At 34.8% G+C, this 25896-nt stretch overlaps 2 protein-coding genes across 2 annotated transcripts in view; both read left to right on the forward strand.

Annotated features, from left to right (window-relative positions):
- LOC113491710 (adenosine receptor A2b) overlaps positions 1-25087 on the forward strand; it is a 37341-nt gene extending 12254 nt beyond the window's left edge. Inside the window, exons 2-3 of the mRNA XM_026868835.1 lie at positions 23719-23927; positions 24115-25087. Coding sequence (XP_026724636.1) covers positions 23719-23927; positions 24115-24819 — 914 coding nt within the window. The 3' untranslated portion in view covers positions 24820-25087. The remainder of the gene's footprint in view (positions 1-23718; positions 23928-24114) is intronic.
- Positions 18775-20870, forward strand: LOC113491709 (filaggrin-2-like). The gene has a single exon (XM_026868834.1). It carries the CDS (start codon positions 18819-18821, stop codon positions 20538-20540), a length of 1722 nt encoding a protein of 573 aa, XP_026724635.1. The 5' UTR covers positions 18775-18818; the 3' UTR covers positions 20541-20870.
- Positions 25088-25896: the final 809 nt, after the last annotated feature.

Below are 25896 nucleotides of genomic sequence, written 5' to 3' on the forward strand. Positions count from 1 at the left end.
TATAATCAAAGCCAAAAAACTCCAAAACATGGCACAGTAAACCAATATACCGCACTGTTACAGAATAACATCGCAGGCTGCTGCCCTGAAGCGCAACAACCATAGACAGATAAATTTAATTAATAAAAGAATATCGTCTGCGAAAATTATGAAATCACCCAACGAGTACTATCAAATCCAATACAATTTATTTAGTTCATTTATGTTACTTTAAGTACTCTCCTCTTCATAAAGTAAAAAAAAGCTGAGATTATCTAACGTATTCGTAGCTGTCAGGAGCACAAACTACGAAAAAATAACAAATGGCGGCGTTAAGCTCCAATGATACATAATGTACAGAAGGCCTTGCTTTAATACCAGGTTTTTGCTACCATATTACAGATAAACTTTCACAGTATATTCTCTTTATTGTTTGATAATCTCGCTTCTGAATTCTATGCCTCATATGGGTTTGGATATCAATCGGAATGATTTGGATAAAATATTTCTAAAGTGCAAAGAATGATTGGTTAAATCTAGGTATTAAGTAGGTATTTCATCAGATAGGCTGATGCTAATGGCATAATTAAGCATAGCTGAAGTGATATGAAATATGTAATAGAATAAGGCACATTCAGTAGTCAGAGAACAAAAAATAACTCGTAGAAACCATGATTAAAATGGATGAGAACGCTAGTGTTTTTAGCAGAAGCGTGGTGTGGATGCCTCAAGACCAAAATTTATCATTTTATAAAATAAAAAAGATAAAAGTTAATATAGCCTGGTTTATGAAAGGGTTAGCCTGTGCTCAGGCTAACTGCATAGCTTTGTTGGCAAAAACGTGCCGGAGTAAAACAAATAGCCTAGTATTTAGTAAACAACGAAACGTGCCCAATGATTTTATAGCTAAGATTTGGCATCCAAGTGAAAAACCAGCTGTTATTGATATCTTATATAACAGTAAAAAAACTGACAAAGAAAATATTTCGACCGTCTTTAGTAGAGGCAATAATGGCGTTCTAGTTCCTTTTAAGAGGATGTTCTTTTAAAATGACCGTTCCATTTAAAACTTCGATACTAAAAACATATTATTTGGCAGACGGTTAATAAAGTGTTTTCTGAATAAAGTCATGAATATTTCCTTTAACAACACTTTAATTGTCTTCGGACTGAAATCTTACGTATTTATAGACGTGTTATCAATGTGTTGACGAATTTTGATGAGGTTGTAGCGACCAAAGTGGTCATAAAAGATCTATTTGAATTTCTGATTAGATATATACTATACTTTCATAATTATACTCTTTCATGGCATTTTTGTACACGAATTCATAGTTCCTATAAAATCATGGATGTAAATATGTTTTTAAAGATGAAAGAACATATTTAAAATAAATTTTATAAAATTAAATAAGAACATGATGACTTAAAAGGTTGAACTTGCCTTATTTTTTTTTAATAATGATACATTATTCCTTGGAATAGGTACATTTTAACCAAAAAATAAACAAAACTTCTAACGAACCGAATTACTGAACATAAGTTCTCCTATATAAATTTTAATAAAAGACATTGGAAAAAAAATGTATTTTTAAGACATACAAGCAACTTTGAGATTTTTGTTTGCATACAAAGGCATGCAAATTATAACGCTACTGAAATTAATACAGACCTACGTTTATTATTGACATCGGCCATTTGACTGTTATAGACGCCATTTCCCATAAATTTCAAATATGGCATACATAGGAGCTTATGACATCAAAGGTTTTGAATGGACGATAAATTTTACAGCTTGAGGCGCCGATTAAACCACGGCGACTTTGATAAACCCTGGCGACGCGTTAATGGTCACTTTATAGTAGCTGATGTCTGACATAACATATCAACACTCTAGAGAACAAAGACTGTTAACTTATTGATATATTTATAAGGAATTTGCTATGAAAGGAAACCGATAAGATTCAGAACAAATTGAGATGGAATGGAATAAAAATTAAAATATTTGTATCTATAAAAAGCTTAAGAATGGAAGACTTACCAAGGAAAGAGAGACAAGATAGATAGTTGTTCGCGGTTATAATCTGGCGCATTTTTCTTTCCATGCGATTTTATACGTAGCTACAGTCCACGCAAAGTTTTTTAATGGACTTATATTTAACATGTCTTAATTACCCCCCCCCCCCCAAAACAACGAAATAGAAATGCTTGTTTTAAGGAAGGGTTTTTTTTATTTTGATAGTAACTGTCGTGAGAATGATTCATTATTAAATGATGTAACGGTTTACTCACGCGTATTTATCGGGGTAGCCCGACTAATTTTAAGTCCCGAGTAAACCGTTAAATCATTTAATAATGGTTTTTTTTTATATCTAAACTAGCCGTTGTCCGCGACTTCGTCCCCGTGGGTAGGAGATATAAGTTATGATTTAGGTATACCTGCCCGGTTTTTTTCACACTTTCCATTATATCTTAGCTCCTATTAGTCGCAGCGTGATGGTTTATAGCCTAAAGCCTTCCTCGATGAATGGTCTATTCAACACAAAAATAATTTTTCAATTTGGACCAGTAGTTCCTGAGATTCCGTTCAAACAAACAAACAAATAAACTCTTCAGCTTTATATATTAGTATAGAGTATAGATAATACTGATCAGGCGTAGCCAATTACACTGCATGATGCGTAATGTGAACCTCAGATATAACGATGCCTCCAGGGATCCAAGATATTATGTGTCATTAAAATGAAAGCAGAAAAGACTTAGAATCTCATCATGCCTTGTTTTTCCGTCTGAGTCGTCCCCTGAGACTTAGAAAATATATTCTTAAAATAGCACACCTATTTCCCTTTTTCTGCTGAGGCAAATTTATCAAGCACATATTACTTACAACACTATACCTACATTACGGGAAATCTATCGAATTTTATTTGTTGATTGGTTCCGCAAAAAAAGTGTTTTCTATCAATCTATCTTGCTTTGCTTTGTTTTAAATTGTGGCAAACTGCATTTTTATAGTAAAACATTCCAAGTGTTCACAATTTCCAGAACTGAAACATATGAATAAATCTGTAAATATAAAATATTATGCAGTTTACTTTTAAAAGCATGTGGAGTGATTGATGGTTACCAATAAAATGGGTCTGACCCTTCTCTACTTATTGCGGATTCCAATGTCTAGCGGAAACATCGTTTATTTACTTATTGCGAGAATTCGGTTGGATATTTATTACTGTTTTTATATTCTGTGTTTTATTTAACCAATATGCAATGGCTTCTTGGTAAAAATAACGATTTTTCTTTCTGAAAGACTGCAGTTTGAACAGATCTTTATTTATGTTGCATTTGAGGCCATTTGTAAGGAGAACATTTTCATCCAACTCTGTTCAATAAGGGTGTATTTACCTATACATTCATAATTTCTAATATTAGACAGAACTTACTGTTCGATGACAAAACCTACGACAATGTTAAATTAACCTAAGAAATTCATGTAATGAAACATCGTAGCACTTTTGAAGTAGGTTCAAGTGATACAAGTTGGATATTTTGCATTTAAAGTCTAGTTTTTTGATAGAATAAAAATCTTTCAACATAATTGTAATTGATGTTATACGATGCATTCTGAAAATGTGTACATTAAAAATACCTTTCTGTTGATTTATTATAGTAGATTATATTACCTATAAACACTAAAGTTTGTGTGTATAGATTATAATTATTTCATTCTTTTTCACGCAAAAACCAAAAAACTGATTTAGACGAAACATATCGTTCAGAACTAGGATTAGCACATAGGATAGAGGACACATTTTTATCCCGATTTGATATTGCACGTAGGATTATTTTCGGTTGGTAGCCGGCCGGCCCGAGGGCAACAACTAGTCGATACAATAAAGTAACATTACTTTTACTAGGTTTTTTTTACCAAGTAACAATATATCTTTATATGTCAAGTATGGTGATAAAGTGGTGATAAACCTAAAAGCACGTAGCACAATAAAACAGTTAGGTACGATGTAACGTTACGTTTGTCGTAGCGCTTCTACGGTGGCTACGCTGTTACAATATACAATTTCGTAGATAGGTACAGTTAGCTTTTTACTACTTAATTTTCTGAGTATTTCTCTACAATGCTTTCGTGGTCTTGTATTATTTTTAACATACGGGACGTTTGTACCAACCAAAATTAAGTGAAATTATATTTATTTTAATCAAGTTCTGATTGTCAGATACAAGCGCATGCTTTATTCGCTCTCTTTGCTGTGAATATTATCAATGAACCTTTAGCTTCGTAAAACAAACATATCAAATACTTTGACCTTTTTAAACATCTGTAGAATAGAGTTTTAGAGCATTGAATCTAAGGTGTATAGTTCATTTGCAAATCTAGTACGTATTCCACGTCTGAACCAATTTCCATTCCAATACGTTAAGCCGACATCTGTGATTGAGTATTGAAAATTCAAGCATTGCAACATTCCTATTCTGAATGTGATTGCAACACAGTATGTTCAATCCAGAACATGCTGATATTATTCAATTAAGTTCCCAAGTTATAACACATATTTATAACAAGATATTAAATCGTTTATTGTACAGAACACAAAAGAACATAGTCTCTATCGGCGTTAGGTAAATGGAAAGAAAATGAGGGTCGAAGGAGAATCAAATTTTACTACATAGAAATAGAAATAAGTAATTTCTGCATCTTTACTTCTGGGATTTACCTTTCATTTCAGGTCAACTTAATAGCCGAATAGATCGTAGGCGTTAGAAAGAGATGCAAAGATACATATAACTTTGAAGGAAATTCGTCGCCCAACTTAATAAAATGCTGAAAATACTATCTCTCTATCATCTATTCATCAATACCTAACGATGAACAGCAAAATATCTGAAGACCCACCCACTTGTGGAGTGTTATCAGAAGTGACGCAAAAGTATCATGAAGAAGTCTTTAACGAAATATCCGTAGTTATGACCAAAACAATAGAAAACGTGACCCGACTGTCAGTTGGGAACAGGCCCCTAATTAAAGCATGGCACGAAATGCTAATTAATTTCCTTTCCAAAGTTACTTTTAATTGGAATTGATGTTGGAAGAAACTTTCCTAGAGCGGTAAATATTTTCCTATTATAGTGACATTTAAAAGTTTGCTAGTTTTTGCTACATAATAAGCACACCAATGCTTTGGAATCATCGTATAAGAACTGAGATGTTTAAAGTACCTACCTAAATTGTTGAGTAGGTACATACTTATGTCCTTTATTCCAAGTAATATCATTTTCCATTTTCACAATAACAATCATTGCAAACATATAAATGCGCAGTTGAAAATATTTTATTTATCAAATCGCTTCAGACCTTTCTACTCAGAAAACATGACGATCGAGCACGAAGGTCGCGCCAAGGACTTTCCTTTTTCCGCGCAACTTGCAGACATTTCAGCAACAAATATTTTTATTCGAGTTCAGCGTTGAATGTAATTGGTTGTCTTCGAAAATATCTGTCAGAATGCGATCGTTGTTTATGTGAGCGTGCGTATGCTTTATCGGCACATCTACAGCTTTCAAGGGGAGAAGAAAAACAACGTCAACGCTACTGCAGTCTTGCTTTGCATTCAGCTTTGCATACATAATTTTGTTGACGTTTGATCAATTATTTAACTGTTGTTTTGTTTATTTAGAAGCAAGATTTTGTTTTTGAAGTGACAAATCAAAAATAAAATCGTTCGTATCATCAACTGTTTATTTCAAATTACACTTTTCAATTACGAATCCAATTAATCATTTCTCAATTACAGTGTACCTACTGCACTTTTTTTTCTCTAACCTAACTTAACCGATCGTATTCATCTGTTTCTGTAAATAGGCCACGCAACACTAGTAAAATGTGCAACATACCGATATCTTGTACTAGTTTATAAAAAAATATGTTTATTATGATGACAGCAACGTAAATGATAAAAGCCAGTGTAGGTTAAATATACAACAGTTAATGGATCGCTTCCTCTCGATCTAAGAAAAACAAAAATATAAAATCTGAACAAATTTAAGTAAAACATGTATGTGCACTCTCCACGTTAGTTAGTTCGTCTACACAGGGTAGACGAACGAACCATTACCATAATACTAACAGAAAGCTATGCGATATTAAGTGGAACTTAATGGCCCTCTTGAATAAACTGTAACAGAAGTGAAAGTTTCACAAAGTATAGGAAAATGTTTCACATTAAAATCATGTTTCCTGGATAGATAATCTGGAAAGCCCAAATCACACGAAATGCCGTTATCAATAGTCCAATACATCATGATTCATGTACTGTCATCTATTTATCATCAATTTGTTAGTGTAAGGATTAATCGTATCACACAAATTGTTCTCTGGACTGTTCGCCGAACTCCTGGTACATCCACTTACTTCTATCCCATTACTGATAAGTTCCGTTTATTTCTCAGTCTCTAAACGCCTATACTTTTACGTCACCTTTTCGCTTAACGTATTAAAATAGGATTTCAATACTGGAGGTTATTTTTCTACTCCTTAGAATAACACGATTTCATTTCTCCGCAAGTGATAGCGACACGTGTGAATAGAATAGTTTATTAGGGACTTGTTTTTTGCTATACGTGACTTGCACACATATCTACATATACGGAACATAGTATTCTTATGCAAAATTGGCTGTTAACCGTTAAAATGGGAATAAATAGCACGTTTAGGCGTTAATAAATGGCATTTGCGTCGAAACGTTTAAGTATTTGCAAAAACATTCGATTGGCAACATCAAAAAAACGTGTCACGTCTCCTTAACCGTATTAAAAGCAATTTGGGTCAACCTAAAACTCATGTAACAAAGATATTCGTGCCGATGTTTTGTACTCGCGTTATTAACTTGCCACCTAGAATTATAACAGTATTTTAGTGAAGAGTGGGTTATTTTTTGTACGACAAAGCTATTCAAGGTCATAACTAAGTTAATTAAAAAACGCTATGAACTCTGGATTGGGTCTGTCAGGAGTGGCCGGTCGTATTAAATATAGTTTGTAGCAAAAATAATTAAAGTTTCTAATGAAAATCTGCTTTCTTCTGCTCTTCAAACTAAACAAGTTGACTTGCAGCAACTTAAGTTTATTATAAACTTTATTATAAAATGTTAAATACTTTAGTAAAAAAAGTATATGAACTTTAAGATACTTTTTTATTCAAAGACTTTATTCTAGTTAAGGTGTTCAAGATGAACGATGTCATACAAGCTTAACAATGTGGACCCCTTTTTTTTTCTTTTTTTTATTACTACCTTGCATCTATATACTAATATATAAAGCTGAAGAGTTTGTTTTCTTTTTCCCGCGCAAAACAATTTATTTGCGTAATTACATGGCTACTTAGTAAATAAAGATATTTGTCTAACATCTGTGTTGACAGATTATGCAATTTATTTACAATTTTACAGAGTTAAATATATGAGAGTTTGTTTGTTTGTTTGAACGCGCTAATCTCAGGAACTACTGGTCCAAATCATTTTTTTTTGTTTTGAATAGACCATTCATCGAGGAAGGTTATAGACTATATATCATCACGCTGAGACTAATAGGAGCGAAGATACAATGGAAAATGTGAAAAAAATAGTGCCGGTATAAATCATAACTTATATCTTCTAACCACGTGGACGAAGTCGCAGGCAACAGCTAGTTTGTAATATAAGTGTGATTTTCTATGCAACCAATGCTACTGAAAAGCGTTTCTAATAAAGAGATACATTGATTTAAGTAGATCTGTGTTTAGATCTTTGCGCCAATTTCCCAATACAGAAACGAGTGCAATCTTTCAGGATCAAAAACGACTATTACTTTCAGTCTCATATCGGGGTTTATGACAAAAACTTGTACAACATGTTCCACAGAAGTTTTGTTTGCACATATGCCGGATTTATTACTTTCGATGTTCGGCCGAGTTCCAGTACAAAACTATATGGCTACTGCACAACATTTTTAAATTAACTAATAGTTTAGTAGTTTTACTGCAGTTCTGTATGCATTTGTTGTGAAGATATTCAGTTTAGTAACAGCTGTCTTTTGATAGAGTTTTTTAATCGTCGCAATGCACAGTCCACTACTGGGACTTACGATTAGGTATTTGTAATGAAATCATAGTCGTTGCATGAACGTTTTCAGTTAGTTTACATTTATTGAGTTAGAAGCGTTATGATTAAGGTTTAGAAATAACAATCGGCAAATTATTTATTTATTTTATTAATCCCTCCAAGAACATGTGTGCAAAGTTTCACGACGATCGGTTAAGTGTGTTTGGCGTGAAAGCGTAACAAAGTAACTAACATTTACGCAACATAAACTTTTCGTAATTTGCTAAGGTCTATTTACATAAATACATACTTTTCGTTATGTTTGTCGTTTTAATTAAGGCGTAAGATTTGCGGCGTCATTTAGAAGCATTGAAAACAATTAACGTTTATATTTGCCATTCACCACCTGTGACGAAAACAAAGAGCTCAAATAACGTCCCAAACAAAGAGTATCAGTAACAAATAATTACCAATGAATGTAGGTAAAAAATTTAATATTAATTGGAATTTAAGTTGAATTGAATTTCACCCTCGTTCACGTTTTTTTTGGTTTGACATTACTTTTCGGGTATTTTTTTTTGCCTCATCACCTTTAGGCCGAAGAAGGCTCGAAGAAATGAAGTCTAGTTTACCCAGACGTCTTATAATCCATCAAATTCATGTAGGATACGTTGGTACGGAACAGAAAAAAAAATATTTCATTTGAGGCTAGCGGGTACTGCCTCCGAGTAATGTTTGCTCATTCGAATCAATTTAACAAGATCCCTACTGTTACCCTTTTAGGGTAAACGAACTGAAAGTATTGCTTTTACACGAGCAGCTTTCCTAAGGCTTTTTGTTTTTATAATAATTTGTTTAAGGTTACTTCAGGTCACATAGAAGCACTACGCACACCATAGGTAACCGGTACAGTTTTTTACTCTTTCTTGTATATAACTTATTATACGTACTAACTCTGCGAAACCAATAAAATAAAATAATTAAATGCAAGTAATGTATTGATTTTTTTACTTAAGATATGACTCCATTTTCCTGTGTTTAATTAGAATTCAAACAAAATAACAAGTTTTCAAGAAGACACGTAATTGAATTTATATTCTTTTACTGAAACCTTCCAAACACTTATTTTCAAAAATGGATATTTGTAAATCAATTCCATGTTTACAGATGAGTGAATTTAGAAGTAAATTGGAATGCAGGGACGTCGGCGATTGGCTTTCTTTAGTATATTATAATCGTAATGCGTTATATCTAAGGCATGCAACTAGCTATGAAGATATAATTAAGTTAACAGATAAATGGTGCCAATAACTAATGCAGATCCAAGTTCTTTGTTACAGTGTAAGGCAAGAGAATCCTTGTTATCTTGTAACTCAAGGTCGTAAGAGAACCCTTCCTTTCCGCAGTTGGTGTCTCCTGTAATAAATAACCCTGGCAGACGTTATCTCTTGTTACTCCGTCATCGTCCGGGAGTTTTTATAGCTGACGACGGCGTGTCGATGTGCGGATATTACGGATTGAAATTTTTTTATTACTTTTTTGTGATATTTATGGCGGTTGTAACAAAAATGTTATTGAAATAAATCTGTTAGCAGTAAAGTCTGTTTGAAAAGCTATTATTTTTACTAGTATGTAAATATAGAACCCAAGCTTTAAATGCATTTGCTATACCTATGTATGCAACAGTTGTAGGATTTGGAAAATGGTTAGTTTATTGCCTATTTTTTTATTTTAACCGAAAAGCTAATTGAGATTGCCTAGTGAAGTAAGTTGCGAGCAATGAACAATGCCCTGCTAATTGGCATTAGCCTAGAATCAAAGCTCTCTCTGTCTTTAATGATTTTATCATCTTCCTGTTTAATTGCGTGGTAATCTTAATTGTAAGGTCGACACCCAATATTCTCCCTAGAGGGATCTTCGGCTTTTTTACGGATTCTGTGACCTTTCCGCCCGCGCAGGGTCGAAGAGGTCAAACAAATCACGCTCTTTACTGCGTCACTATCTTACAGTCTATTCGTAATTCTTTGTAAGCTCCATATAATCTAGTGGTTTGTCTCGTTTCTTTTATCTTAAGAAGTTGATGTTGCGAGGTTTTAATCTCGGATACAGTTGACTGGAGTTAATTTTATAAATGATCTTGTGTCAGCTTTGTAGTATAGAAAATAACCGAAGAGAACGAAAAACTTTCGAGCGAGTAGGCGGTTTTGGAAAATTGTTTAAATATTTTAGTTTTTTTTTCAATTTACCACCTTGTGTTTGAAAACACTTAGTTTTGGCAGTTCACTTTTCACCGTTTATCTCTAGATGTTAAATGAGCCTTCAGAAAGAGGAAGGAACAAAAATCATCATTCTATATTTGCTTAAAACCTGAATCAATTTAAGGTCATCTACAGTTTCTTAAATTGATTTATTTGAATATCGCCATAGCTTCATGTTTGAATATTTCGATGGCTAGTAAAAGGGTCTAATATAACATGGTTGTCTCCACTATCATGTCATGTTGGCCCGACACTGAGTGACGTGCAGTTTAATCAGCTGGCTGGCACACGCAGCAGCGGGAGCCTTAAATTAATTACAACTTGAGAGTAGGAATTACATGTAAACCACGGCGGTATTGCGTATAATTAAAATTGCTGAGAGGGTCACCCTTATAATGGGAACGGTGAAACTTAGACGAAACCAACCAGTGCCCGTGAATTAATGGACCGTTGAGTTTTGATTCGAATCGGGATGGGTAAAATGTTCACATCTTCAAATTGGTTTTGAGTTGGGCGGTCAAAATTGGTTACAACTTTAATTCATTTAAGAATTGCCCGGAACGAAAATTTTACCAAAAATATGTGAATGCTTTTCTGGTTAGTGCCTAGCCTAGATTGTATCAAGAGTGTATATAAAGAGTAAATCTAAAAAAATACAAATATTTTCAATATTTCAGTGACCAGTATATCAAAGGTTAACTAAGCTTACATACATTTTAACAATAGGTCACGGACTTGTACTCTCAGAGTCGTCATAATCCTTGTGTCCATGTTTTTGGTTCACAATGTACGCAAATAAGCTGTAAAACAAATTGATGATGTGTTTTATAGCGGACAATGAAACGATAACCATCGCTGCCGACACTGGCCCTGGCATTTTCCTAGTATATAATCCATTAATTAATCACACATGAGTATCAAAGAGTGTGTAAGGGCTGACATTTTCTATTATTTTATTTTTTTCGCTATATCATTGTGAACCAAAATGTTTTTATGATGGTTTTACATCAAGTTTGAATAGCCATCATAAAGGATAATTAATTTAATCATTATTGAACTTATGGTAACGATGGGTGAATAATAGGGTTGATGGGTCTGACACAGTAGCCATTATCATTTCCTAATGCGCATATATAAAGGGCACCCCTATATCAAATATATATTAGCTTTTATATATCCTGTTATTATCCGCATAACAAGCCCATTTGACATAGTCAAGCAACTTAATGACGCTTGTCAAGATCATTATGCAGTTCAAGGACGTTCTGCCGATTCAAAGAAAACGAATGATGAGGAAGCAACGAATCCAAATAATATTTGTGTTTGAAGCAAACTTTCACTCTCGATGTAAACACAGCGACGTAAAGTTTATTTGTAAGTTAATTAGGTTTGTTTCCATTTTACGGCCAAGGACATACTGACATGTTTGTTTATTTATGAAAATGAGAATGCTTTCGACATGACCGCAAAAGTCATGCCAGCCATTGATCTGGTTTTTAAAAGCTCAATTCTTGTTTCGGTACCTACAAACAGACATACATTATTATTATATTTTTCATCGTAATGTAACGAAATATAATTTAGTTTAATTATAAATAAGCTGGGCGTACATTAAATAAGGAGTTTGTTTCTATTATCGTTACAGTGGCGCCCTTGTCATGGTATACAAAAGGTCGCTTACGGACTTGGCCAAAGATAACATTTCTCTTATTTAAGTTCCGTCAGATAAAGTGTAGTAAACTAATTATATCCTATCAGGAAAGAAAGGATCAGTAGGAAGATATCCAGGCCTCAGCTATTGTTTTAGTCACAAAGGTCTTTTGTAAATGTGTGTGCCGTTGTTGGACATAGTACTACGTACTATGTGACTATCCTACTAGTCCATTAATGTATTAAATGGTTCTGGCATCAGATTGTCGGCTAACCATATCTTCACGATGTAACATTGATAAATTGGCTGCAGTCTCCAGCCGGGAGCCCCGGGCCCCCTGATGCGGTGCCAACTGTCCAGTTACACTTAATTACGGAAATTGTGCTTTCCAATCAATAACTATTGAATGCATTTACTATGTTGGCATTGCTGGTCTCTTATGCGGCTCAATAATAATTAGTGTTACTGACTTAATAATTCAGTAAAAACATTTATACATCATACCACCATAAAAAGTGGTTTGTTTCTCTTCTTATGAAGTGATCGAAACAGAGTAATGGTGATGAAACTTATTCATCAGGCCTGAAAGTTTATTTTAATTTAATATAATAAACGTATAAGGAAGGATAGTAAAGATTACTAGAAAATTAAACGCAGCATTCGTTGTAATTCATCACCTATTTCAGCCGTGTTTAGTGAATTAAACTACGTATCAGTAGAATTGGTATAAATACAGTCTGTTTGAAAGGCATTCAATCAACATCACTTGTGTAGTGTTTTACGCTACGCACATTTTCTAAAGCCGGATAGTATTCATGAATTATTTATTTTGCGAACAATTTTAACTCAGATCATTAATTTTACTATAAGGTAAAAAGTTTTGCTTTGCATGTGGAAATGTGTATCAAGAATGTTGCCAATGCATGAGGTATTTTAATGTTACAATTATAAATCTTAATTCGGTGTAATTAGGTTATTGTGCGGTTTCCGTAGATCACCAGGTATAATTGAGAATTTACAGAATTTATATTGGCCTACGGCGCTGCGTCGTGTACGGAAGCGCCTGAAAAATTAAAATAGCAACGTGAGGTACTAAAGAATTGCAGTATTATTGATGAAGGTTCACTATTATTTAGTTATAGTTCACCAGTCATTCAGGTTTCAAATATGATCTTGAAGGACAACGACAAGAATAAAGCCTGTCTTGATTAATATTTACTAGCTGAGATTTTATTTACCAAAATAATATAATTATAAGGAATGAGTCGTGATCAAAGAATACTAAGCCAGATTATTCTATTTATTCGATATAATTGTTTCCAGAGATAGATTTGAGTCATCGCTATAGATATTGATGACCTTGTATAGTCATACCATGCGATTGGTATTAGTGATTATTATTAATTAAGTTATGATGTCTATGATTTGTTTCATTTGGTTTTATCTTTGCATTTGCCGTGAAGCCACGTTCTTGCTTGGCTGTTTTGTGCAGTATTCAATGCAACAACCTTACTGCTGATAGTTACACTAAATATAGATACATGGTACATGGTTTTTATGCAGGTACATAAAAATGTATTATGTATTTACTTGTGTATTCATTATGACAAGGGCAATCAAGTAGGTACTACCAAGAAAGTCGACTTAGCAGCTTCAATCTAGTGCTACGCTATGTGTTACCATTAGCAGGCAAAATATATTTACTAATTTATTAAATATAGAAAAATACGTTAAAAAAATCCCAGGAAACCAACGAACAAGACTAATCAAAAGGTTTAATACACATTTTTTTTTGTGTTAAGCAATCCCGCTGTAAGGAATTTAATTAGCGATTTCACAAACATTCAAGGCTGTACGAAGGACACCCTCTTCGTGCATGTGCCTTGAATGTCTGTGCATGCGACCTAAAGACAAGCATTCGTGTATCACTCAAACTCTTGTCCTACGCGGGTATCGGTGCATTGGGTTGATGATTCAAATTGGGTTATCCCTGCGGTCGACGTTCGAATAAAGTTTCACTTTAACAATCGATTGTTGACACTGATTTCATTTTAATTTGTTATCAGAGTGAGTCACAGCAGCGGAGACAGGAATAACTTACTAACAAATTGTATTGGATAAATGTATTTGAACAAATTTGTGATGTCAAATAAGCATTCAATGATTTTACTATCGCAAAGTGCTACTATTTACTGTAGAGAAATCTAAGTGTCTTGCAGTCTACTTATTACAGTAATACAGTCACCAATTGTGATTACTAATCCGTGTAGACAGTGTGGTAACTGGTGACCATAACCCCATTGCCCAGTGGTTGTGGCAGTAATTCTGCACTTCGTAGTAAAAGTCGGTCCTTTTAAAATGTTAAAAAACCTTTTTTGTCATTTGTTTTCTATTTTTAGAAATCAAGGAGTTAAATATATGAAAAATAAAAAGATCGATGGAAAGGATCATTATAAAATGAGCATATTGTCGCCATCCACTGCTAGTAGGCACCCGCATAGATACGCAAATAAATAGATAAATATGATTTACTAATGTAGGCGCTGTTCCTTGACACACAAGAATAATGTGCTCAGTGGGATGAAAATGTAGATACTAGTATCAGTTACGAATTACAGAATTCTTAACAATTGACCTCATGAATGAAAGTAAATCGGCACGTAAAGTGTAGTGGTGGCTAAATTACTGCCGGCTAAGTGACCTTTATAATAAGCAGACAGAGCGACGATAGATAATCTACCGCAAAAATAGCAAACCATAACAAAAACAACAACAACGAGCAAAAAATAGTCACTTAAGAGGTTAAACTAAGATGTTGAAAGAAAAAAATCTTAGGCTTGATATTTTAAACTAGGATACAACATGGCTGGGCTTTAGCAGGCTGTATAATTATGTTCTGTCTGCTTTCAGTTTTCATTTGCCACAAAACTATTTTTTTCCTCAGGACATCGAACAGTTACTGCCACCACTAAGGAGAGAAGAGCAGGTGCAATTTATCTTTTCAGAAATGTTTTTGTATTTCCCTAAAAGAGTTGGGTTATATCTAGATACTATGTATTCAAGATTTTTGCATTTTGCAGAAATATACGTCCTTATTATAAACCAAACAGTATTCGTCTAAGGTACAATGGGCGATGAACCGACGAAGGTTGGTCATCTAATACTCATTGTCTCGCATTGTATTCAGTAGATCCATTTATACATGTACGTTGTAGCTACTGAACGTATTTTCATGGCAAATAAGTAACTATATTAGTGATTTTTTTAATACTTATTTCTATTTTGGTTTAAGTCGTGGAACTTTTATATCAGCATTTTTTTTATAGGTATAATATTGAGTTTATAAAACTTTATTGAAAAAATGAGAGTAAGAACTTTAACACATATAATCTACATCGTTATTAGGTACGGGGTTTCCCAGTAAATAATAAATTATAATTATGTTTACTATTACTAGTACTAACTTTACCTAATTAATTATCATGAAGTTAAATAGGGTTATGATAAAACTTGGAGTTCAAAACAAATTTCGCTAGAATTTGGTGTTTTTGCGTTAAATTTTCCTTAAACTTCAATTCGTTGGAATTTTGATATTAGGAAATGCTAATCAAAAACAAATTATTGCAAAACAGTTTGCAACTATTTCATGATGTTCCCTTTAAGACACAAGAAGTATGAAGCGTGCTAAATAATTCGTCTCGGAGGTAACTTCCCTGTTCTCATTATTTACTGCTCATGGTCAATACCTTCAGCTCTAAGATTTATTACGGCAAAGTATTAATTTAAATTAATAATTTTGACTTATTTCTCGTTATTAATCCCAACGTCTAACAATTTCGGTTATGTCAGAGTTTGTGCGAATTTGTTCGGAACTAAGTCACTGTACCTACAAAGAAATATTATGTTCTTTTATAAAAAAAAAACTTTTGGGAGATCTAGCCTATTTTAAATGACCTTTAGTATACATGAAATTAATAAAAGAATAATAATTTTAAGGAATCTGCGACCTTTACAACAAATTTATCTAAAAAGAAGAAAACCAACGAGTGATTAATTAGCATAAGAAATAAATAGCGAACTGAGTGTCTGATTAAACCAGTTATACTGGCTAGGATGCGACTATTATAACATTTTATAAAGTGATGAGAATATTTCTAACTTAGGTACTATTTATCTACGCTTGTTATAGACACAGATAATGGTAACTTATATGTAAATGTTAGTGCTGCAGTCGGTATTTTTCACAAAACAATTAAGCATCTGTTGTAACACAAACATGGAGGGGACACGGTTCGTCGCATAGCCTCTGTGGAGCGATGTCGTATCAGCTAGTTAAACATCCAGCAAAAAGTATAAATAATGAGGTAATTGGTAGTAGGTATTAAAGTGCAGTATCATTCAATTATTATAATATGTGCCATTCGTATTCATCGTTTTGAAAACACTTGAAGATGTAGCAGTATTCATATCTCGATATCTATATCTTAGAATAGTAAAAGTATTCAGCTTCGTCGTAGTTTTTGTATATTATATTATGACTGCTGTTTATTTATACATTACAGTTCATACATTTCTCATTTAAACTTCACTTGCATAGAAATAATATCATATTAGGATTAGTTACAGCGGCAAACAATCAACTTAAGGTAGCAACCAGTAATTGTAATTATTGATGGCTTCAACTACACATGTCACCTATTGTATTGGCGGTTGAGTAGCATAGCAATAAATATTTTCATAAACACCCTAAATAAAAACATTTTGTTTCGATAATAGCTGCTGTCCAATGTAAAGGATAATTGAATTGGAAATTATTATTGTCATTTCGGCCTTCAAGAAACAGATAACACTGTCTTACCGTGTCAAGTAATTAACACAACACAAAAATGTAACATAACCTTCTAAACGAAATATATTTATATTCTTAGTAAATATTTAACTTGTGTAAAATAGTTTAAATAAAACTTATGAATACAAATACTCAAACAAATAAATACATAAGGAAAAAACTCGCAAGTAAGAGTCTTAGGTTTTGTTGTCTGGAAATCACAGCACTTCCACTAACACGAACATTAATATAGTAAAGGATTCGTTCACAGTCTACTTGGTAATTAGTCATTGCTTCTCGACTGTACATGACCAGTCTGCAGTCTGCATTTTTGGTAACATACAGGCGCATACGCGTAGTGGGATCCAACACGGTCGTCACACGCCAGTCCTTTATCGCGTGCTGCGAGCTGTCAGGAGGCAGGATCTCTGCTTCGTGTTTCCGGGGCTTTTCAATCCACAGGCTGACGTCCACACCGTCCTCTGTCATCTTCTTCGAGTTGTAGTCATGGATATAATTGGAGAGAAACGCATGAGCTATGTAACAATATACAGTGACAGTTTCCACCAACTCGACGTCTTCTATTCGGAGCCAGCATTGGTCGGCGCGATCGTTTCGGTTGGGTAATTCGAAAGGGATCGGAAACACGTAGGGCTTCACATCTTTCGCGGTTTTCTCAACACACAACACAACAGTATGCAATAGACTAACTATTAATACTTCGAGTAACATTTTAAATGTGCTGCCGTGACGACGTCATGATTATAACTAAACGACCATCGTGACGGCTTTGTGTCGCGACAAAAGCGTTGCAGAATGGCAAGCTGCCTTCATAAACATGATTACAGGTTGAAAAAGATTATTAGATTGCAATTTACAACTCATTGTTGTAAGAACAGGGAACACGTGATTGAATACCATAATATTAAACAATTCTATATTATGTAGGTACTAGTGTACTGGTTCAATTCCTAAGTACTTGTTAACATTACGATGCGAATAATTGTAAAAACCAGTGCGGATAAGGAATGTTTAGAAGAATGATTAAATCAGTGAGGTTGATTAGGCCTGCTTAGGTATCCCTATTATTCAGGAATATTGTGGGGTGGGAATATTGCACGGTTTCTATTTATAAGGACGACGCGACGGGATGCCCGCGTGCCTATGATTGATAAGATAAGCAAAATTCGTAACTTTTGCTTCGGTACACTGTGATATCGTGCCTAAGCAGAAATAGCAAGGCTCATCCTGATTTTATAAATATTATTACTAATTTTACATCTTAGCGTTGTTCTGTCCGCGATATCGTTTATGACTGTGTTGAGGATAACTATGTCATAAATATACCGGAAAACTTATTCATACATATAAATGTATGCATTTTATTCAACTTTATATTGATTTTTATATTACAAAAAGGGACCTACGATCAGACGACCTTAAGGTTCCTACGGTCAGTTTGTGTTTCTGTTACCTCAGTCTAGTAACTATGCATGAAATAAAAATGGTTGTTTTTCATTAGCTATATTTTACTGTTTTGGATAATTTAACTTCTTAACATTTTTGTCAAAACCTCGCCAAAATTATTCTGTTCTGGCTTGTGGGACTTTAATTGTTGCACTCGTCATGCGGGTCGCCAGTACCTATATTTGCACTTTACCGATATACTTATCTATATCTTATGAAGCTGGTTGATTTGGTGTTCTCACTTTAAACAGTTGATGCATGTTGTGTATTTATAAACCAGTTAATGAACAAGCAAATTACTAAATATTTAATTGCCGTCGATTTACACTGTTATCGTATGGTCATTTAAGAAACGATACGATGTTTACTTCACCTCTAGCCTTCTCTTATCTGCCGTTAGTGTGCGAGAAAGAGACAGCAATTGAAATTCCCTGAATATTCATTTACGTCATACACGCACACATAAACAAAAACTTGTTTTAAATAAAACAGATCAACGCGCATGGATTCAATCGAGATCGTGCTCGCGCGTGTTTGCGTCATGCAAAATGGATAACAGAACATTTTTGTGCCTCTTAATTTTGTGTTGTACTGCTACTTATATACAATGTGGAAGATTTGGTGGTAGAAGTTCAAGCCGAGGCAGTAGCAGGAGTAGTGGCAGCTCGTGGGGCAAGAGTTGGGGCTCCTCGAGTAATAGTAAACCAAGTTACTCGTGGGGGAGTTCCTCTTCATCACATGGATATCCTTCATCATCTTCAGGACTATCAGGATCAAGCTCAATAAGTAAACCCTCGTCATCTTCAGGGTCATCATGGTGGAGTTCTGGGTCTTCTAGTTACCCATCATCATCATCTGGTTTATCTGGATCAGGATCAAGCTCAAACAGCAAACCCTCGTCATCGTGGTGGAGTTCTGGGTCTTCTAGTTACCCATCATCATCATCAGGCTTATCTGGATCAGGAACAAGCTCAAACAGCAAACCTTCGTCTTCGTGGTGGAGTTCTGGTTCTTCCAGTTACCCATCATCATCTTCTGGACTATCGGGTTCAGGCACAAGTACAAACAGTAAGCCTTCTTCAAGTTCAGGATCTTCATGGTGGAGTTCCGGTTCCTCAAGTTACCCCTCATCATCGTCAGGGTTATCAGGTTCGGGAAGGAGTCCCAACATCAAACCTTCTAGTTACCCCACATCATCTTCAGGACTTTCAGGATCAAGTTCTGGAACTCATAGTTACCCCTCGGGTTCTACTGGCTTATCAGGCTCTGGATCGAGACCATCAAGTTCTGGAAGCCACTCGTATCCTTCCTCTTCCACTGGATTTTCGGGATCACAATCTTCGTACGGCAAGAATAATTACAAACCTTATGACACTTCATACAAACCGAGCCATTCATACAATTCGTACGGAGGAACTGGATATAGACCTTCGTATAATCATGGGACGCATTACTACCCACCGTTAAGCGTCCCTTACCCGGTGCCAGCTTATTACACTGCGCCTCAATACGTGTACATCAATGAGTACAGGAATTCGAACAGCCGTTATGGAGATTTATTAACTGGATTGACTTTGTACAATCTTGGTCGCTCACATAGTCACTATCACGACCATTACTACCACGATGACTACTACAGACAAAGATACTACAACTCTCAGAGTTCAGTACCGTACAATGGACAGGCTGGGGAGAAAGCTAGTTGCCTTTTGAAAGTAAAAGAAAACGGAAAGGTTGAAGTTTTGAAAATACCATGTGAAATAGTATCTACTTTTACTCAAGATAGCAAAAAAGTGACACCTACGTCTGAGACTCGAATGAACCAAACTGTGTGTACAACTACAACAACAATGATCAACAATACAGTGCCAGTTAATACCAGTGTTGCGACGTTGACCAACAATACCGTGCCACTCAATGCTACCTCATTAAATACTACCTCAAATTCATCAGTTATCGCTCCTTCCACGAACTCTTTAGTGACGACAAACACAACTATGGTGAATGTGACAGTGTGTTCGGCTAACTCAACAGTTATAGATCCTCTAACCAAGACCGGTCCGCCCGTTAACTCAAAGAACATGGAGTGCTTAGTTGAGATTCGTACCAAAGACGCGTTCCTCCAGAATAATGTGGATTGTGGTACTTTGATAGCTTATGCCAGAATGCCTGAACCGAAGAAATCTCCTAAAATGTTGCCATCAAGAGAAAAATTAAAGTCATGGCTCTCTAATCCTCCTTGGTGGATGTCTATGTTTATAGCTGTGTGAATTATACATTTAAAACCAATTAGTGATATATCACAGGTTTTGTAACATAAATAAGTTAGCGTTATAATGATTTAAATAGTTAAGTTAACATGTTGTAATGATAATGATACTCGGTAGTCACAGCATAAATAAATTATGTGATTGTCAATAATGTAGGTTACTGTAACTTACTGTATACATTTATAGATTGTCAAATTTGTTTTTAGTATAAACAGTGCTTTAGGTTTAATTACCTAAAACATCGTGGTATACATACGTGCCATAAAACTGCATTTACAAGTACATAATATTCGTAGGTTTTTTTTATTAATAAAGCTGTTGTTTTTAAAATGTTGTATTTTTAATCGCTTTGGAAAAATTCTAAGAAGTTCTTTTTGTTTATGTTATGCAATATTCTCAAAAAAGAAGTCATTCTGAATAAATTTCAAAAATATGGTTGTTCTTGAACTCAAACCAAAATAGGTAATTTATTTCAAGAATAAAAAAACACATTGCATATGTTATGTTTTCCTACGTCTGTTTTTTTATTGATATCAATATTTCTACGTTACGGTTAATGTACCTACTGTGTTATCATGGTATTTAATTATTACTAATTGGGTTGACAAATTAGGTTTTTTGGAAGCATAGTTTACACTTACACAAATTATTATTTACTGACTGTTCTTTACCTTTAAAAAGAAGCGAAGAAATTACTTACTAAAAGTACTTAACTAAGTAGTTCTACTTTAGCAGTAAGCCGGCTAAGTGTTTCGGGAAACAACCGTATTCCCTAGTAATAATGTTAGTAATTACTTGGTGAACTAAACATATTGAGTATTGAACTAAAAATGGATTATTTGTTTCCTCATAGTTCAAATTTTGTATACTACCAAAGAAAAATAATTGAAAATAATATGTAGATGCAAAACAGCACACGATTGTTAATGAAATAATTAGCTGCTAACTTATGAAACAATCGTCCGCTTCAAATACTGAAGTGTGATTGGCGCCAGCCACTAAATTAAACAAACTGATTGCTATAAATAAGTGCACCATTTTTCTTGTTTACGCAGTTTAAAAATAGAAATGATCTGGCTAGTCAAAGTATTCTCATTCAATTCACAGCAGTACTTAACAATACGCGCGACGCTACGATTTCATTGCCTATTATAGAATAAAATGACGATTTTATAATCTCATATTTATCTTCCAAAAATAGTTTGAGGGACCTAAAATACTCTACGACTAGCAATCATAAAGTAATCATTGCAACTATAAGATGACTGCGAAACGTAGATATTAACGCCTGAATAATGCTCTACAAAATCCCCATGAACAAATTTTAACTAGTATTTTAATTTCAGGCGTTTACTTACGGCCGCTTTCTATATTCAATCCCGAATCTAAGATTCCGATCAATCCAGATTTTACTCAATCTCTCGATTGAGCTTGAATCTGCATTTCATTAATCGATCTCGTCTCGAAATCCATCGAAAAAAAACGGATAGATCGCCCTGCTAAACGTTTTGTTTTACGCATGTGCAGAAAAAGTACTTCAGCGATTATTAATGAGTAAAATGGTGACTTTTTTCTTAAAGCTTATCTATTTTATGTATAATCATTAGAAAGTGCACAAAATACAAAAATAAATGATTGGGAAGTCGTAGCGGTAAAATCCTGTAATTCTACCTCAAGATTCGAAAAAACATAAACGACAATAAACGTTTATTGATCAGTAACGGAACGTCAGTCAATCGAAAAGTTGTCAGTCAGTTTGACATTAACATAATATATTTTAAAATCGCAAGTTTATTTGTTGTTTGTGTTTCCGATGTCTCAGTTATAGAATAGAATACAGCGGCAATATTCGAGCACGTTCAGAATAAGTTCACGCGCCATCTGTCCAAGAAACTGTAAAGGGTGTATCCGTTCTACCTACTCATGGATCCCACTCTGTTTGTTCTGAGCATGGCTGGCAATGATCAACTGTATATGAGGCGGGAGTTTGCACTGGTCGTCTTCTTGGCGAAGGTGATTCGTGGAGTGGAGAATCACTCGGAAGTATTGCAGCGCTTGAGCGTGTGTACCGGACCGCTTCGTGCGGCGGCGGCGAAGCCCGCACCTACAGCGAGAACAAATTTGCTCGCCAAAACACCTCTTACAAGAGCTCTCCACACCACCAACTTCTTCAAAATCAGACTGACGTGTTTATGTGTTTTTAATAATGTAATGTGTTGCAATTTTTGTTTAATTTAAGTTCTAAGTTGTCGCATTAGGGTAAACCCTGTAATGATACTTCATGGTTTTAAATAAATAAATCAAAACGAGAATATTATAATCGTTATTTATTGATTTCAGTATTACAGATATTGGTAAAAGTGTAGGTACTTAGTACACAAAAACTATAATACCGAAAGCAGAAAAGTTTAAGCGTCAGCTTATGCTTAGCAATCCAAAAGAATTACTGAGCGCTGGTCTTCAGCTTAAATCCTTGACTCCCGTTTACAAGTAAAGTACAGAAAAGAAAAACAGCCACTCGATGCATCACAATCACAATTACAAATTTTGAGGACAGAGTTTGTTCTTCGTCACTGTCACTACTATCCCAGTCCGATAGCTGAGCTAATACTTCAAGATCGCTATCACTATCACTTGAAAATATTTCCATTTTCACAGATTTCTCATTACAATCCGTAAAAAATGGGGGATCGCAATTATAGATCAAAAACGTCAAAAATCGATTTGTCAAAACCAGAGATCGGTTATAGAAAACGCATAACTGTCACTTTCATACAAATACCAATCTAAAATCTCGATCCGCCCTCCCAAAGATAGATTGAAGAAAAAGATCGAGAAAACGATCCATGGATCGGTTATAGAAACACTAAAAGTCGGAAATGGATTCAAATGTCAATCTCGATCCGTAAATTAGGGATTGAGATCGAATATAGAAAGCGGCCGTTAGCAAATGTTAGTGAAAATGAGAATGAATTCATGAAGACCGAAAAACTAGTCAGTCCCTATTATCTAAAATATTTTGCTCTAAAATGCATTCTATTGTAAACCTACTGTAAATCCTAAATTTAAAGAATAATCAAAGCATTTCCAATAGTAAATTAGCAAATTCATCCTCCAAAAGAATCATACTACAAAGTTGCTTTTGACTGTTGTATTAATATTGATTGTATGTTTTCAGGTATAATATCTGTGTGCTGGGTGTCTGGTGCGGGCGTAGGGCTCCTGCCTCTGTTCGGCTGGCATGCGGGTCAGTCTACGCCTGGCTGCTACTTTGTCGAAGTCATGGACTACAACTACCTCCTGTTCCTCTACTTTGCTACTATTGTTACACCCAGCGTGCTTCTTGCTGCATTTTACGCTCATATCTACCGCGTCGTTGTCAAACAGGTAAATAAAATTTTGAAAAATATTTTTTATTAATTAATTATTGTTGCTTTAAACTTATTAGATAACTTATTAAATATAGTTTACACATCAAGGCCAAAGCTAGCTTATATCATCGTCCCTACTAGTATGATCAATATTATAATTGTACATATAAAATATCTTATGTTAGTAATTTATACATTTACAGCTCAGCGAAGTAATGACAGTCGATGGCTGCCGAGGGCGCAACCCTGGTGGCGGAACAATGCTGCGAGTGCTAGGAGCTGCTCAAAAACGAGAAGTCAAGGCTACGCAGAACCTTGCAATAATAGTGTTTTTCTTTATTATTTGTTGGATACCACTGTACACTGTCAACGCTATAAAAGCGTTTATGCCTGAATTGGACATTCCAAACCCACTAACATACGTCTGTATCATCGTCTCCCATTTAAATTCGGCTATAAATCCATTTCTGTATGCATACCATCTAAAGGACTTTAGAGCGGCTTTGAAGGGCCTCCTTTGTACCATCGTAGGAAGAGGGGTAACCATTCAGGCAACTTACAGACCACCAATACCAGTCCGCAGGCCGGCGTTAGAAAGGTGTAACGCTCTTCGAGAAAGACCAAAAATATATGTAAATTCTCCAGTATGGCTACGACAGAAAGAAGCAGAGTTGAGTACAACTGAGGAAAATAGAGCAGTGTCTCCAGCAACACCAGTTGTTCCTGATGTGGAGCCCTTCATAAACAGAGTAGGCGAAGGTTCTAGTGGCTGCCACACTCCCGAGGGCAGAGACAGCGAAGCTGGACCATATCTTATAGAAACTAACGACGAAAGGTGCCAAAGTCCATACAGAAGGGTTGAGGAGTTGATTCGGAGAGTGCGCAGCGCCAGTGCGGATCACAGCTGACAAGAGCCTAGCCGGAGCTTTCCGGCTTACAGTGTCACATAATAAGGATACAAAAATGCAAACATTCCTAAGAGTAGAACAACTGTAGAACGTAAAATTACAAAATCGCTTGTTGTCATTTTGCAAATTTTCTAGGCGTAGGTAATATTAAAAGTAATCATCATTCAAAGTTGTGTATTATAAGAATGCATGTTTTAATTTTAAGTAAATGTGGTCGTATGGTTGTTTATTTATACTTAGTTGAAAATATATATGTTGACATATGCAATTGTTTGTATTTATTTTATTAATATCTAAATGTGCTGTGTCTTATGTCTCATACCATTTGAAAGTCAACCTAAAAAGTCTTATAAAACAAAATTTTAGTCATAACTGAAATTGCGATGACGCATTGCAATACTAAGAATTAACCTATACCGAAACTACGTCATAAGGTTGCGTGAGAGTTGTCAGTGTTTTCCCTTCTACATACCCCGAGTTTATGCGCCGTGCCATTCCCCAGTGTTGCCGACTTGCTCGACCGTTTGTTTACCTGCCACAAGTATGGCAAACTTTTAAGTGTTGTCTGATAACATTTATCTCCTAAAAGTAGGGAAAACGACAGCTTTATATAATTTAGGCACTATTATATATTATAAGTACTATCTTAGCATATGTGCATCAATATGATTAGGTACCCTTATATCCAAGTATTTGTTATTCTTATTCTCACAGTAGACACCTATTTCAGGGAAATGAAGCCTAGAAGGCTTTATTGGGAATGTAATATATTTTTTTTTGGATCTTTCAAGTGGTTTTTTCATGCATTTACAAAACACGACATCTAGGGCGTTTCCCTATAATCTTAGCTTATATCTCTCGGGCCAGCTTTGTAGATTAACAAATCAGGCCTGGTTTTTATTTAAACTATAACGAAAATACAAAAGTCTTGGAAGTGCAGCTAAAAAAGATTATAACGTTCGCATGTAGGGATGTCACAATTTATTTTTCCAATACCATTAACCTCAAAGAGACTTACCAACCAAGACACATAACATTTCATATTGCATTTCATGCATCTATGACAGACTCCTTTCT

This window comes from Trichoplusia ni, chromosome 3, assembly GCF_003590095.1.
Source record: "Trichoplusia ni isolate ovarian cell line Hi5 chromosome 3, tn1, whole genome shotgun sequence".
In the NCBI taxonomy this organism is placed as follows: Eukaryota; Metazoa; Arthropoda; class Insecta; order Lepidoptera; family Noctuidae; genus Trichoplusia; species Trichoplusia ni.